At 33.1% G+C, this 14,225-nt stretch overlaps 1 protein-coding gene across 3 annotated transcripts in view; it reads left to right on the top strand.

Annotated features, from left to right (window-relative positions):
• LOC105479619 (glutamate ionotropic receptor delta type subunit 2) overlaps nucleotides 1-14,225 on the top strand; it is a 1,566,744-nt gene that overhangs the window by 927,673 nt on the left and 624,846 nt on the right. For all 3 annotated transcript variants that reach the window (XM_024792196.2, XM_011737665.3, XM_011737663.3), the window contains exon 5: nucleotides 10,227-10,280. In XM_024792196.2, coding sequence (XP_024647964.1) covers nucleotides 10,227-10,280 — 54 coding nt within the window. The remainder of the gene's footprint in view (nucleotides 1-10,226; nucleotides 10,281-14,225) is intronic.

Below are 14,225 nucleotides of genomic sequence, written 5' to 3'. Positions count from 1 at the left end.
ACACAGTTCAAATACCATAAGGTAATTTTTTCAATGGTAAGAAAAGGTACTTTATACTTCATCCTAGTGAAATAACACAGGCAGGGAAGTCAATTGCTTGGAATTCTGAAAGGTTTCCATGCTGTCAAGTCCAACACCATTTGAAAACATTTTTGCAGTAGGCCACAAAGCTGCCTTTTTATGGAAGAAACTATGAAAGAAATTTAGAAACCCCAGAAAGCTCCAAGGTCCTGTTCTGATTCAGTAAAAATTTCAAAGACTATACCTCCTGAGCTTACTTTGAGAATGACAAACACAAGTAGCTTAGGAAGATGGACATGGAAATTCACCTTTTACATTCCTCTGCTTTTTCTTTTGGAAACTTTGTCATAACAAAAGCAATAAAACCTTTTGAATTTTTTTTCCTGTGAAGTCTTTTAATTTTAGTAGAATCATCAACATTTTATGCCACTCTTAAAATTCTAGAAAGCAAAATCCCCATGTAATATTGGAAAAGTCCAAGGATAACAGAAATATTGAAATAGGATTGTTTTGCAATGAGTAATAATTAGCTTCCATAGTAGCTTCATCAACGATGAGCTACTTGTAACAGTATACTACCTAGCTCCACAAAGATTTTCATTAGTGTAAGAACAGTAGTAGATGAACTAACTGTCTAACTACAGAAACTAGATGCTTAATTGCCATGTTGCTTTATTGGCACAGTATCTAAGAGTCGTTGTCCAATTTCTCCTCTAGAAGCTTTTCTGTTTTCCTCCTGTGGTGACAATGGGAAATTTTGTTGTCATGAAAGAACAGTAACAGATAACTGTTTCTCTGGTTAAGTGTCAGGTGCAAATATTTCTCTGGTTAAACATCAGGAATATACATGTGTATGTGAGTGTATGCGTGTGTGTATATGAAATTTTTAATCAGTTAACCAGTGTAGCAAATTGCTCACATTCTGAAAAGAATATGGAAACTAAGTCTTACTAAGGAAAAGCACATTTTCTTATACCACTTTAAAGCAAATAGTCATGGAACCACCTTTATTTTTCAAAGTCTTCTATGGTTTAGTCTCTTTCTCTATCAGTTATACAATGGATGCACATAAGTTAACACAGTGGAGTATAAGTAAACAAAAGTCTAGTGTATCCCAAAAATGTCCTGCAACATTCAGTTTAACTGTAATTATTCTAATTTTGAAAACTGCATAACAGGTTCTGCAACTTAGAAGCAGAGCGCTATGAGAAAATTTTGTAGAACATATCTTTACTAATTATGAAATCTGGCATCCACTCCTGTTTAACTTTATGATTTGGGTGAGTTACTTTAACTTTTTGTTCCTCAACTTCTTCATATTTAAAATGCACATAGTTCTAGTGCTTGCATGATAAGGATGTTGTGAGAATTGAATGAGTTATCTATATGTATGTGTGTGTGTGTATATATAAAAACACATAGTGTCATACATAGTAAGCACTCAATATTAGCTTATACTATTATTATTGACATACTGTAAATAGTGTTCAATAAGCATTTACTGGATAGAATAAATGCTGTCAAGCATGACCATTTATGAGTACTGTCAAAAGTACTGCAGTAACTTGAATGATTTTTGAACACATATAATGTTCCAGGTGCTTTAGATACATTTAGCCATTTAGTCCTCACTATTCCTCCATGAAGAAAATGTCATTCAGCTCATCAGGAACCTGAGACTCAGAGTATGTAACATACTTTGTACAGTTAAGGAGGTCCAGCATTTGAGTTCAAGCCCATTTATTCAACTTTTATTTTATTTTTCTAGTTTCAGATAGTCTCCGAGTCCTGAGGTATTTGGCTTTGCCAATTTTGAATTTAATATTTCTATACTTAATTACTATGCAAAAAGTTAAGATCTTCTCACTTGAGAAAATGCCAATTGATTCATTTTCTGATTTAATTTTTTAATTAAAATTTTTCCTAATGACTTCCTTTTTATATCAGCTTATCAAATAATTTAGTCCTACATGAGGTAGGGATATCCACAGATGTGTAAGGATGAGTTAGGGCTATAGGGTTCTCTTATTTCCACAAGCAACATTTAGGAAAAGAAATCTGACCTGTTCCTAGCAACCCATTTTATTGAAACCCTACTGTGTGTCACTCACTGTAAAGGAATAGACCAGCGACCAAAATGAAGTCCTTACTGCCGTGAAACTTATTCTACGGCACAAAAAAGAGATGGTAAATAAGTGACTGCGTGTGTATGTTATTTGTCTCAGGTGGGGTAAATGAAGAACAGGACAAAAGTAACAGAGACACATGGGGGGGGCAAGAATAGATGATCATAGAAGTCATGCCTGATGAAGTGACATGCAGAGACCTAAATGAAATGAAGGAGGGGGCTATGTGTGTGTCTGTAATGGAAGAGCAATCCAGGAGGCAACATAAAGACAAAGGCTGAACTATACTAGAGGACCAGCAGGGAAGTCATTACAGCTGAACCAGAGGGACTAAGGTGTTATATAAAATATGGACAGCATGGCCCTCACAGCCACTTACATAGCTAACTACGATTTCATTAAGGCTGGGATAGAGGTTGGCTCAGAGTGTCAGGCAAGCACAAAGGTTGGGATAATACTGCTTGGGATTAGGGAGGTATGAGTGGGAAGGATTTAACATTTTGTTCACAATTTGAGTTATGAGAAACACTTTGTCAAAGAGAGAAACTGAGAAGAGATCAAAAGGAACAAAGCAAAGCATGAAAATCCACAGCTGTGAAGAACTCATATATTGCATTTAGATGTGATCAATAGACTTTAAGAACTTTATTTTTTCTTTATTGGCTTCAAGATAGCAAGAAAGCCTTAGTTCATAAATCCTAGCAATTAAGTGCCAATTTGCCCCCACATCATTTTAAGCATTGATCGAAATCCAACTAAGAACTCATATTCATTTGTTTGCCTGTCATACTTAAGAATTAATTTACTCTGCCAAGGGTCATTTAGCTATTAAAAAATAATAGCTACAAGAAAATAAATATTTTAGCGTAATTTTCTGATGGTGCCAAAAGTTAACATATTAGTGTATAGTAAAATAGGCAAGGGATGAGGGGTCCTTCAACAAACACTGCTTTTCCTAATGTTTTGGCATAATGCACCTTAAATCATTACAACAAACATCCAAAAGAACCCAATGCCAGCAGAAACAAAGAATTAAAGACAGTAACACAGTGGTTTCTGACACTGGCAATAATTTTTAAATCTTTATTCTCATGAGGTAAAGTGCTGAATCAAGAATTTACTTTTAATCACTGTTCAATCTTTGTTCAATACTATAGAACACAGGAAGGTTGGTCTATGCCACATGATGAATGCAGTCTATTTCTTGCATTACACATTAAGAAGCAGAGCAGGTAGCACAATGTTGGCTAAGTCTCAGCGGTGGCATATTTTCATCTCCCACGGGGTGTGGGAAGACCCCACTGCACAGCAGTAACAATAAATCCAGCATATCCGTTTATGAAATAACTTTGGCAGTAATGGCAAGAGGATTTGGATGAAAGTGTATTTGTGGTCTTCCAGCTGGAAGATCAGAGCAGAGATTCTAAAGCAAAAAAGCAGAGTGGAATGGCAGATAGTGGCTGCTTGGATAAGAACAGAAGACAGTTGAGGATCCATGCTGAGCGCAAGGGGAAATGCAAACAAGACAGTCCTTTCAGAATATCCCCATGCTGCCCAATGTTGGCGTGAGGGATTACTAATGCCATCTGCTGGATATTCTTGGGATTTAAAAATGGAATCTAAACAAATAATACTCCAGTTTCCCTATGTCTTGGCTTCAGTTCTTAAAAGAGAAAAACAGCAACAATAACCAGCTAAAGAAAACAAGTGATGAAAACAAAACTCAGGTCATGTACATGTTTATTATACCTTGAGAACGTTGGAACTTTGTATGGCCACTGTATTTCAGACATAGTATTTATAATAATTGAATTTTTTTGGTTGGTGTGTGTTTGTTTAGTTTTAGCAGAACTCTGTAGTGGTGTACTTTGGCCATATGTAACACTCAGGCAACTGGATATAGTTTGTACTGTAAATCCACAAAGCCCGTGCTAAAAATATATTATACACTATAAAATTTATATACTACATACTCTCTTTTGTTGGAGAGAACATGGTGGTTTTATTTTGTTTTTAAATCGGGATAAAAATAATTAAAAGGAAAGAAGAACATTTGGTCAAAAACATTACATATCCATTTGTGTCTTATATAAAATATAGTAAGTCATCTATTGTTTTTGTTTGGTGGAAATATTTTCCTCTATCATGCTCTCTGTAGGATTATTGTGTGATTGCAATTTAAAATGACAAAATTCCTTCTGGTATTTCAATAAGATTTTGGAACCTTTAGAAATGTGTGGCTAAATTAACATTGATTATAGTCTACATTTTCGAAACTGTACTAATCCCATGAGACTTGCAGTGGGAAAAAAAATGGTTTCTGTGGTCAAATCTATTTGGAATATTCTATAATCCAAATATCTTCTCCTAGAGATCAATAAGGCACATGAACTGAGATGTGAGGAGTTGATATTTACTGACAGTTTACCACATACCATTATCTCATTTAATGTTCATTCTGATTCTATTATGTGGGCACTATCATTATTCAAAAGGAAACAGGTTTATAGGGTTTATAATTTGTTCAACGTCACACTAAGAAAATAAAGGTACTGGATCTGACTTCAGAGACTGCACTCATAAGTACAAAGCTATATGTCCCATAATATCAATCAGTGAAATAATATATATTGATATAATTTTATGTTAATTATATTTCTATATTCATATTAACCTGTTTAAAGCTTTGAGCAATAATATGGTAATATCATCTGTTTAACTTTGCTTAACCCAACATTTCTAAATCTAGTTAGTTACAGGAAACTCATTAATTTTAGTGGAACTAGCGTCCTACAGAATTCAGTTCCAAAAGTGCTGATATAATTAAGCTATAGTATTGCAATAGATGAGAAGCCAGGAAGGGAGTGGCTCTTTAGTGTTTCTCTGGCCACTTGTTCCAGCATATCTGCTGGTGTTCTCTGCCTATGCATGTCCCATGCTGGTCTCCACCTGACGATTTAGAAGGGCTAGAAATAGGGAAGCAAACACCTGATATCTTTGCTGCTGCAGGTGCACAGAGCACTGGAACTCTCTGCATAAATGTGTAATATTTAGGACATCCTGCAAAAGGAACAAGCTTAATTTAGTTAGGCCACAAGGTTGAGTGATAAACAGCATGTTGCTGTTATTGTTTAGTCAATTAAATCATCCCCTGTACTTGTAGGAACTGTTCCACATTTATTACCAGTGAGAAACAAGCTCGGGTAGTGTTGATTTCCTTGTGTTGGATTGCGTTATACTTAGCACATCTAAAGATTTGAGAATGAATGGTGGAAGACACAGTGATAAATTGTCGAGCTTTTCTAAAGATTCAGAAGTTCTAAAGTTCCTGCCAGTGACAGATGGTCTGTCCTTACTCATTGCTTGTCTTCCTGACAGGACTTGATTTTTTTTTTCTTTTTTGCTCAATTCACTTACAGTAAGTTCAGTTTCTTGGGAGGTGGGATAGTTTCATTTGTTATAATTACATTACTGTATTTTGAAGTGGCATCAACTCTCTATGAAGATGTCATGCTCTTTTTGGATTATTAATGTGCACATGTGTAATGACAAAAGGGAATTATAGGATAAGAGGAAGAGAGGAAATGCACTACCAAGGGAAATCCATACCTCAATCTTTCTGTTATTTTGATAACCAAGCATACTATTAAATAGAGTCCTCACTGGATAGTGTTTTTTAAAATAAATATTATTTTAGTACCTCCAATATTTTATAATAATCAAAAACTTTTTGAAAATTTTGTTTAAACTGCACAACTAGTGTTTATGAGCTTGTAAAATATTTCTAAGAATTCACACAATGAGCCCAAACAACTATAACAACGATGTGCTTAGATATTAAATAGTTTCCAAATGAAAAATGGAAAATTGCAATCAAATTTCTTAATTCCCTTCATCGATTTCAAATATGTTCACTGCTAAAATAGGAGATTAGAAGATATGCTATTTAGATAAGGAAGGTGGGAAAAGAAAACAATTCCCTGTGGAAGTAAATATAAAGGCTTTAAAAATTCTAGCTTGTCTTCAAATAACTTCAAAAATCCAGAAGTAATTTAGCCCTCAAGTTAATAATGCCACTAGTGTGATATAGCATTATATAGCTGCAAGTGTTACCAGGTGGAAAGAGATCGACATTATTTAAAAATATAAAAACAATCAGGTTAATTGATTTGGGATTTACAATAGTTGTCTTCTGTTATCTACACAAAGAGCTCAGAAATTCTTTTTATGTAATTTTTTTTCATAAGAGTGCTCACTCCATATTATCTCAATTTGATAATACATGAGAAGTGTAAACAACATTATTGCTCCTTTTTCTCCTTTATTTCCTTTAATTCTACTTCTACTGTGAGTTTAACCTCTTTGAAGTGATATGCATATACGTGCATATATGTTTCACTGAATATATATATCATACTATAAATTTATATGTGTGTGTGTGTATGTGATGTATGTGTATAATATACTACTCCTTTAAGTGGGAGAATTCAAAGCTTACTGGATTTCCAAGGTCTAGGCGATTGAACTCCATTTTATCTTTTTATTCCCCTTACTAAATGCTCCTACCATTACTGATATAAGTTACCATTTTATTCAGTGGCTTTTTAGCATTGCTTTATTTTGGTAACATTCAATTAGAAAATCTCAGAGAACTCATGCCAGCCCACTGGTTATGCATGAAGATGTTAACCTAGACCTAGGGAAATTATAATCCTTGTTTAGTGAACATTTTCTCAGATAGTAAATGGAAGAATTAACTGTGTAGAACATTACAAAAAAGTTTCAAGCTTCTTTAACACATGGGGTCACAATAATAATACATGGGTTTTAGTTGTGTATCTATTGCATATACATTGATATATAATTAAAAAGACAAGACATATCTGTCTTTTTATTCTTAAGGACCATTCTAGTATAATTGGATTTTCTTCTCCAGATAAAAATGTGTTGGAAAAAGCTTCTAAATATTCAATATTTTTGAAAAGGCCAACAAATATTGCATAATTTTGAAATCATGCCTTTATAAAATCACAGAAGTAAAAGTTACTCTAGTGAGTATGTTTATTAAAATTTATTAAGATTACAAAAAGGTGCATAGATGAAGTTAATAAAAATGCTTTTCTTTAAAGATAAGATGAGCTAAATTACTCTAACAAGTAGACCCAAAATGTATTGTTCCACTACTAAAGGTTTGTTTCATGTCAGCTCAGTACCGCAGCATAGAGTAGAAAAGGGGAGTCTGCTCAGTGCACTGGAGCTATTGTGGCTTCCAGGGTCCTCTACGCATGACGTCACAATCCTAGTAAGCTGGAATGGACAGAGAGCAGACACAAGCACATAGGAGGTTTTATGAGTCAGGTTTGAAAGTGGCATACATCACTCTGCTCACATTTGATTGGCTTAGAACTCAGTCACATGACCTTGTAATTCTACCCTGCAGTGGAGGATGGGAAATGTAGCCTACCTGAGTGTCCCAGCAGAAGGAGAGAATGGATTTTCATGATCATCTCGCAGTTTCTACCACATGAACCCTTGACTTTGCTTAAAAATAGAGATGAATTTAAATGATTATGCTATTAATATAGTCTAGTTTTTCTGATAAACTTTGTATCCACTCACTTGTTTGTAGGGTAGGGTATTTTTTAAATTCATTTAGTAACCTAAATTGGAGACTAAGTTTGAGGACTAATGATTTTAGAATAGTTGGTCAAATAGAACTGGTAGGAGACCTTGGAACTTGAGAACCCAAAAGAGATTCAAATAGACTCTTTCTTGAAAATGCACATTAAGACATATAGGACTCATACTGAAGGTTCACAGATACTTAATGCCCACCTATGGTGAAGAGCACTCAATTAAGAACATGAAGATAGATTATTTATTCATTTATCTGTAGTAATATGCTGATAATTGTTTGCTTGTAACAAATTTATACTGCTAAAATATCTTATATGTTAATACTCATGAATAAAACCAAAGACGAGAAGGAGAGATTATCTCCTTGCTGACCCTAAGCAACAGAGGATAGTACAATGAGTAGAATCATGGCTTTAGACAACACATTTGTCTTTCTTCTTCACAGAAATACAAGATTTGTGCCTCAATATTATTTCATGCTTTTGCCTAAAATACTTTAAGATGAAGAGCCATGGGTAAATTTTATAGTCTAGATAGTTACTGATAAGTTATTATCATAACTCTTACCTTCTACTTAGTCCATAAATGCTGTTGCACAAAACAACTTCTCATTTAGTAATTTCTACAGGTAATGCAGAGTGCTCATATTTTAAATTTTGCTTTATCTGATTACATAGTGAAGGTTATTATTTAACTTAAAATGAGGATAACTTAAGCTAAATAGAATCACTCTACCACTGTTACTTCAGAAGTATTTTAAATCTATACTGCCTATCTGTTGGTATTCACTTCTTTTTCTCTGAGTTCTATTTACAGATTTTAGTAGTGATTTACCCCCTTCTACAACGTATTTCTCTTTATTTTACCCAGAAACCCACTTTTCTTATATCTTAGTTTCTAGTTTGAAGTCTTTTAAATCTAATGGAGCCCCACATATTTTCTATTACTTTTTATTGCTAATAAATTATTCATTATTTGTCTCTAGGATGATTAAAGTAAAACAATCAGAAAATTTGAAATAAGGATTACCATTACTAGTATAAAGTGTTTTTTTAGCGAAAACTGAAAACTGCCATAAGTTATATTTTAAATATTAAGTTTCATCTATAAGTGAAATACATATATTTCAAAAATGATAATAATAAAGCTTAAAAGTAGATAACATATCCTCAATTCTCTGATCATGTACTATCTATATACCTCAATAAAGTCACAGGGAACAACATGATGTATAATGGAATAGTATGAAACTTGTACCAAATGTTAAAAAAGCAAGATTCTACAACTAATTATGTACTTTGAAAAAACATTGAGTCACATACCAAATATATTTCCAATTTTATTTTTTGTGATGCAATGCATCTCTTAGCAGGTATTTCTCAGTAGAACAAAGAATAGCCACCAAAATGCAATTCACATTTTATAACAACTCCTTGATAGCTATTTGAAGGCATCTTCATTTGAAACCCTATCTTTGAGTGTTATTGCTAAAAACAACAGAATTATCTCCTGCAAAATAATCTCACTTATTATATGCCCATGCCATGCATAAATCAGAAGAACACATCTTAGAATATGTATGATAAGATTTAGCAGAGTGGAAACTTTGATATAGAAACTGCACCTACTACACACATACACACATACACACACACACACACACACACACACACACACACACACACACCCCTGAGGCTTAACTTTTTTGGCCTAAGCCAAGAATCATTTAGAATAAATGTATCTGAAGTTGGTCAAATAAGAGTGCTACCCGTATATTTTTGTTCTTTCTGTTAAATATATTTTATTTATTTTCATTTTATTAGCAATCTAAAAGCTACTAAAATTTCCTACCCATGCTTTAATGCTAATATGTTGTCTATCACTTTTGGTATTTAACTTTGAGATAATTTAAGAATTAGATCAACTTAGAATACACATGACAAAAATTTGCAGGAAAATATAGAGCAGTTTACTTAGTCAAAACAGTAGAAAGCATATACACAGAGAAGTAGCAGAAGATAAGAATATTAAATTAGAGCCAGATTGTAGAAGCTATGTACTTTGATATTTATTAGGTAGATGATAAAAAGCCATCAAAGTTTATTTTGAGTAGCGAATGTGATTTGAAATTTTATCTCCACTCTCAGTTAAATCACAAAGCAGTACATTTTATTTATGTATTTTTTTCTGTTGAAACCCATGGTTTTCTAGGTTTTGATGAATTATATTTTCAAATTTAATTAGCAAGTATACAGTGCATCTATGTTTCAAACACAAATGCTTCTACAGTGTTTTGCTAATGATTTTTCCATCTTCAATTAAGTAACAAAGACCTTTCTAACATACGATTCATTTTTTTTGTCATTTGCAAAGTATATTCATTAGTTTGGTTTGTTTTGCATGATTAATTTTGACTGATAGCTGATTTGTTTTCTATTCTAGGTTGTGGAGACTAATTTGGTTGCTTTTGACTGTCACTGGATCATTATAAATGAGGTAAAGCTAACTAAACCTTATCGTTATCTCTGTGTCCTTTTTTCACATATATAATTGTCGCATTTCCAATCCTTGAATTGGCCTTGAATTTTTAAGAGGAAACAACACGTGAAGTAAACATTCAACTTACTGAGTGAATGCTGTTTAACAAAAATAGAATGAAGTTTTTAAAAATGATAAGGGGCTTTATATTAATAAAATAAATGGAGAAAGTCTTTCTCACTGAGTATCTTTTCGCTCTTTCTGTTGGCTCATACTGCCTGCTCAAGGAGATCATCTTTATAAAAAGTACAGTTCTACTTTGTAAGCAAAGTAAACTCCTCCCAGGGGAGTGCTTGCGTTCCGTTTATATTTTAATGTTGTTTCTAGAACTGTTAAGTCCACCCTCTACGTGAGTATTAAAAAGTTCAGCATATGAATATGAATAAACAGAGAACAGATTTTTCCCTTTTCATAAGGAAGTACAACTGTTTTCAAATCTTTAGACTTGTCAAATTCTTGTGAAAGTCTTTTGATTTTTGCAAAGATAATACATAAGATTAAAAATATATTACAACGTAAAAGCCCTATGAAATAAGTTGTTCCATTAGCACCTGCCAGTCAGAAATAGAAGGAACACGAGCAGATCAGTCATGGACAAGTAATGTGATCACGTGGATTTTTCCTCAACAAGATGTAGTACTTGGTCATAACTATTACTTATGAATAAAAATAATGTATTATTTGTTCATTATACTAAATACACAATTCTAGACTAATAAGATTTGTTTTATGGACAAAATAGTATTTTTGGATAAGAATCCTGGTTTTCTAGTCAACAAGACAGGTTTGATCCTGGCTATGAAACTCGGTAGCTGTCTTAACATGGATATCAGCTTCTTGTGCCTCAGTTTATTCATTTGGACAAGTATAATAACAATTACCTTGCAAGTTCATAATAAAAGTTAAATGAGGTATTATCAGGTGCCCTTAACATAGTGCTTGACAAATGACACTCAAGAATGGTACTGCAATAATGATCATATCACATTAAAACTCAGAGATCATTCTCTTATATATTATTTTGTGGAATACTAAACCATATTCTCTGAAGTACTGAAGGAATGAAGTCCATAGAGAATAAATTATTTTTCTCTTTTTACACAGAAAAGTGAAAATAATTCCCAGTTTCAAGTTGTTTCTCTGACACTACACTTCATTGATTGAATGATCAATTTTTTTTATTTCAGAGTAAAGACACTGAAACCACCTTACAAGTCTGATTTTGGTCTGCCAAACTTTAGGTTTCTATGAATTTTAGCTGTATTTCTCATGCCAAAATAAGATAGGTTTTTCTGAGATTTCCTCAGGCAATACGTATATGGAGATCTGCTTTTCAATAAAGTTCTGATACCTTCTAAATTACTAGTATGTCTTAATTTTCATGTGGAATAACTAAACATTGCGATAGAGGGAAAGACAAAGCAAAAGGAATTTAACAAACCTTCGTAACTTTTCAAATTAAGTATTTTCATTTCAGTTTTTCTCCAAGGAAACTAAGTTTCAAACAAATTAAACAATTCAGCAAATATTACACAGCTATTAGTGATGATAATGGGATTTAAAGCTTAATCTTTTTCAGTGTAAAGCTTTGGTTGATTTTGTTTTGTCTGTCTTGTTTTTAGCTTTTAAGTTCAGGGGTACATGAGCAAGTTTGTATGTAGGTAAACTTGTGTCGTGGGGGTTTATTGTACAGATTATTTTGTCACCCAGGCATTAAGCCTAGTGCTCATTAGTTATTTTTCTTGATCCTTTTCTTCTTCCTACTCTCTGCCCTTCAGTAGACCCCCAGATGTGTTGTTACCCTCTTTGTGTCCATGTGTTTTCATCACTTAGCTCCCACTTATAAGTGAGAACATGAGGTATTTGGTTTTCTGTTTCTGCATTAGTTTGCTGAGGAAAATGGCTTCCAGCTCCATTCATATTTCTGCAAAGGGCCTATCATTCTTTTTTTGTGATTGCACAGTATTCCACAATGTATGTGTTACACATTTTCTTTATCCAGCCTACTATTGATGGGTATTTATGTTGATTCCATGTCATTACTATTGTGAATAGTGATGTAATGAACATAGGCATGCATGTGTCTTTATGATAGAACAATTTATATTCATTTGGGTGTATTTATATTGGGTATATTCACCCAGTAATGGGATTGCTGGGTGAAATGGTAGTTCTGCTTTTAGGTCTCTGAGGAAATCACCAGACTGTTTTCCACAATGGTTGAACTAATTTACACTCCCACCACAAACAATGTATAAACATTCCTTTTTCTTCACAACCATGCCAGCATCTGTTATTTTTTGACATTTTAGCAATAGCCATTATGATTGGCGTGAGATAATATCTCATAGTGGTTTTGATTTGGATTTCTCTAATGATCAGTGATGTTGAGCTTTCTTTCATATGATTATTGATCACATGGTGTATTATTTTGAAAAGTGTTGATGTCCTTTTTTCCACTTTTAAGTGGAGTTGTTTGGTTTTGCTTTAAATTTTTTAAGTTCTTATAGAACTTAAGAATAATAGACCTTTGTCAGATGCATAGGTTGCAAAAATTTTTTCCCCTTCTGTAGGTTGTTCACTCTCATGATAGTTTCTTTTGCTGTGCATAAGCTTTTCAGTTTAATTTGATTCCGTTTTTCAATTTTGCTTTTATTGCAATTGGTTTTGTCATCTTTGTCATGAAATCTTTGCCCATTCCTATGTATTGTCTAGGTTGTCTTCCAGGGTTTTTATAGTTATGGGTTTTACATTTAATGTTTTAATCCATCTTGTGTTATTTGTTGTATATGGTATAAGAAAGTGGTCTAGTTTTAATCTTCTGCATATGGCTTGCCAGTTATCACAGCACCACTTATTATTAAAGGAAAGTGTCCTTTCCCCATTGCTTATTGTTGTCAGCTTTGTCAAAGATAAGATAGTTGCAGGTATGCAGCCTTATATCTGGGCAATCTCTTCTGCTGCATTCATCTGTGTGTCTGTTTTTGTACCAGTATCATGCTGTTTTGGTTAGTGCAGCACTGTAGTATAGTTTGAAGTCGGGTAGCATGATGTCTCTAGCTTTGTTCTTTTCCCTTAGGATTTTGTTTTTTCATACATGCTTTTTGATACATTTTCACTTAGAATTTTGTTTTTGACTATGAAAACAACATCGTCACCCACTGTTTAAGGCTCAGTTTGTACTTCGGAAGAAATGGTCTCTTCATATGATATAGGTGTACCCTGAATAGATTAACATGTATTTAATTGGTAATAAATAAATATTTTTGATAATTATCTTGATGGTTTATATTTTTGAAATTCCTCAGTTATAATCTTATGGGAGCTATTTATGTCACTAGCTTTTTTTGGTTTTAATTTTTTTCTAGCTTACTTTTTTGAAATAAAGATTCTTCTAATTTTTTGTTTTTATTTCACATCCTACCTTGGACAGGGGATAGACAACACAGATTTCCTGATGCAAAACCAGCTGAAGTCATTTTACCTATTCATGTCAGTCAACCTGATTAGAAAAATAAAGTGACTTCTTACTTTCTTAGATAAATTGATTAATTTAGATGAATTAATGCTTATAATCACTAAATTGAAATGGCCATTCTCCTCTGACGGTTGATAAGATTGCAAAAGGACCCCCTTAATTAATTTATTTTTTATATGCAATTTAGCTTCTACAAGTATACCTGAACTTAAAAGTATAAACTGAAGTAGAACTTCTGAGAACAACATGGTCATTAACCCACTGTTTAAGACTCCATTTGTACTTTGGAAGAAATGGCATCTTCATATTATATAGGTGTAGCCTGAATAGACTAGCAAGTATTTCATTGGTAATAAATAGTATGGAAAGAACAATAAAAATTTGTTTTCTTGTATTTTTCATAAGTGTTATGATTCATGTTTTTA

Source organism: Macaca nemestrina, chromosome 3, assembly GCF_043159975.1.
Source record: "Macaca nemestrina isolate mMacNem1 chromosome 3, mMacNem.hap1, whole genome shotgun sequence".
NCBI classification, from domain to species: Eukaryota; Metazoa; Chordata; class Mammalia; order Primates; family Cercopithecidae; genus Macaca; species Macaca nemestrina.
The sequence above is the reverse complement of the archived record's forward strand: the minus strand, read 5'-3'. Positions and strand labels throughout refer to the sequence as shown.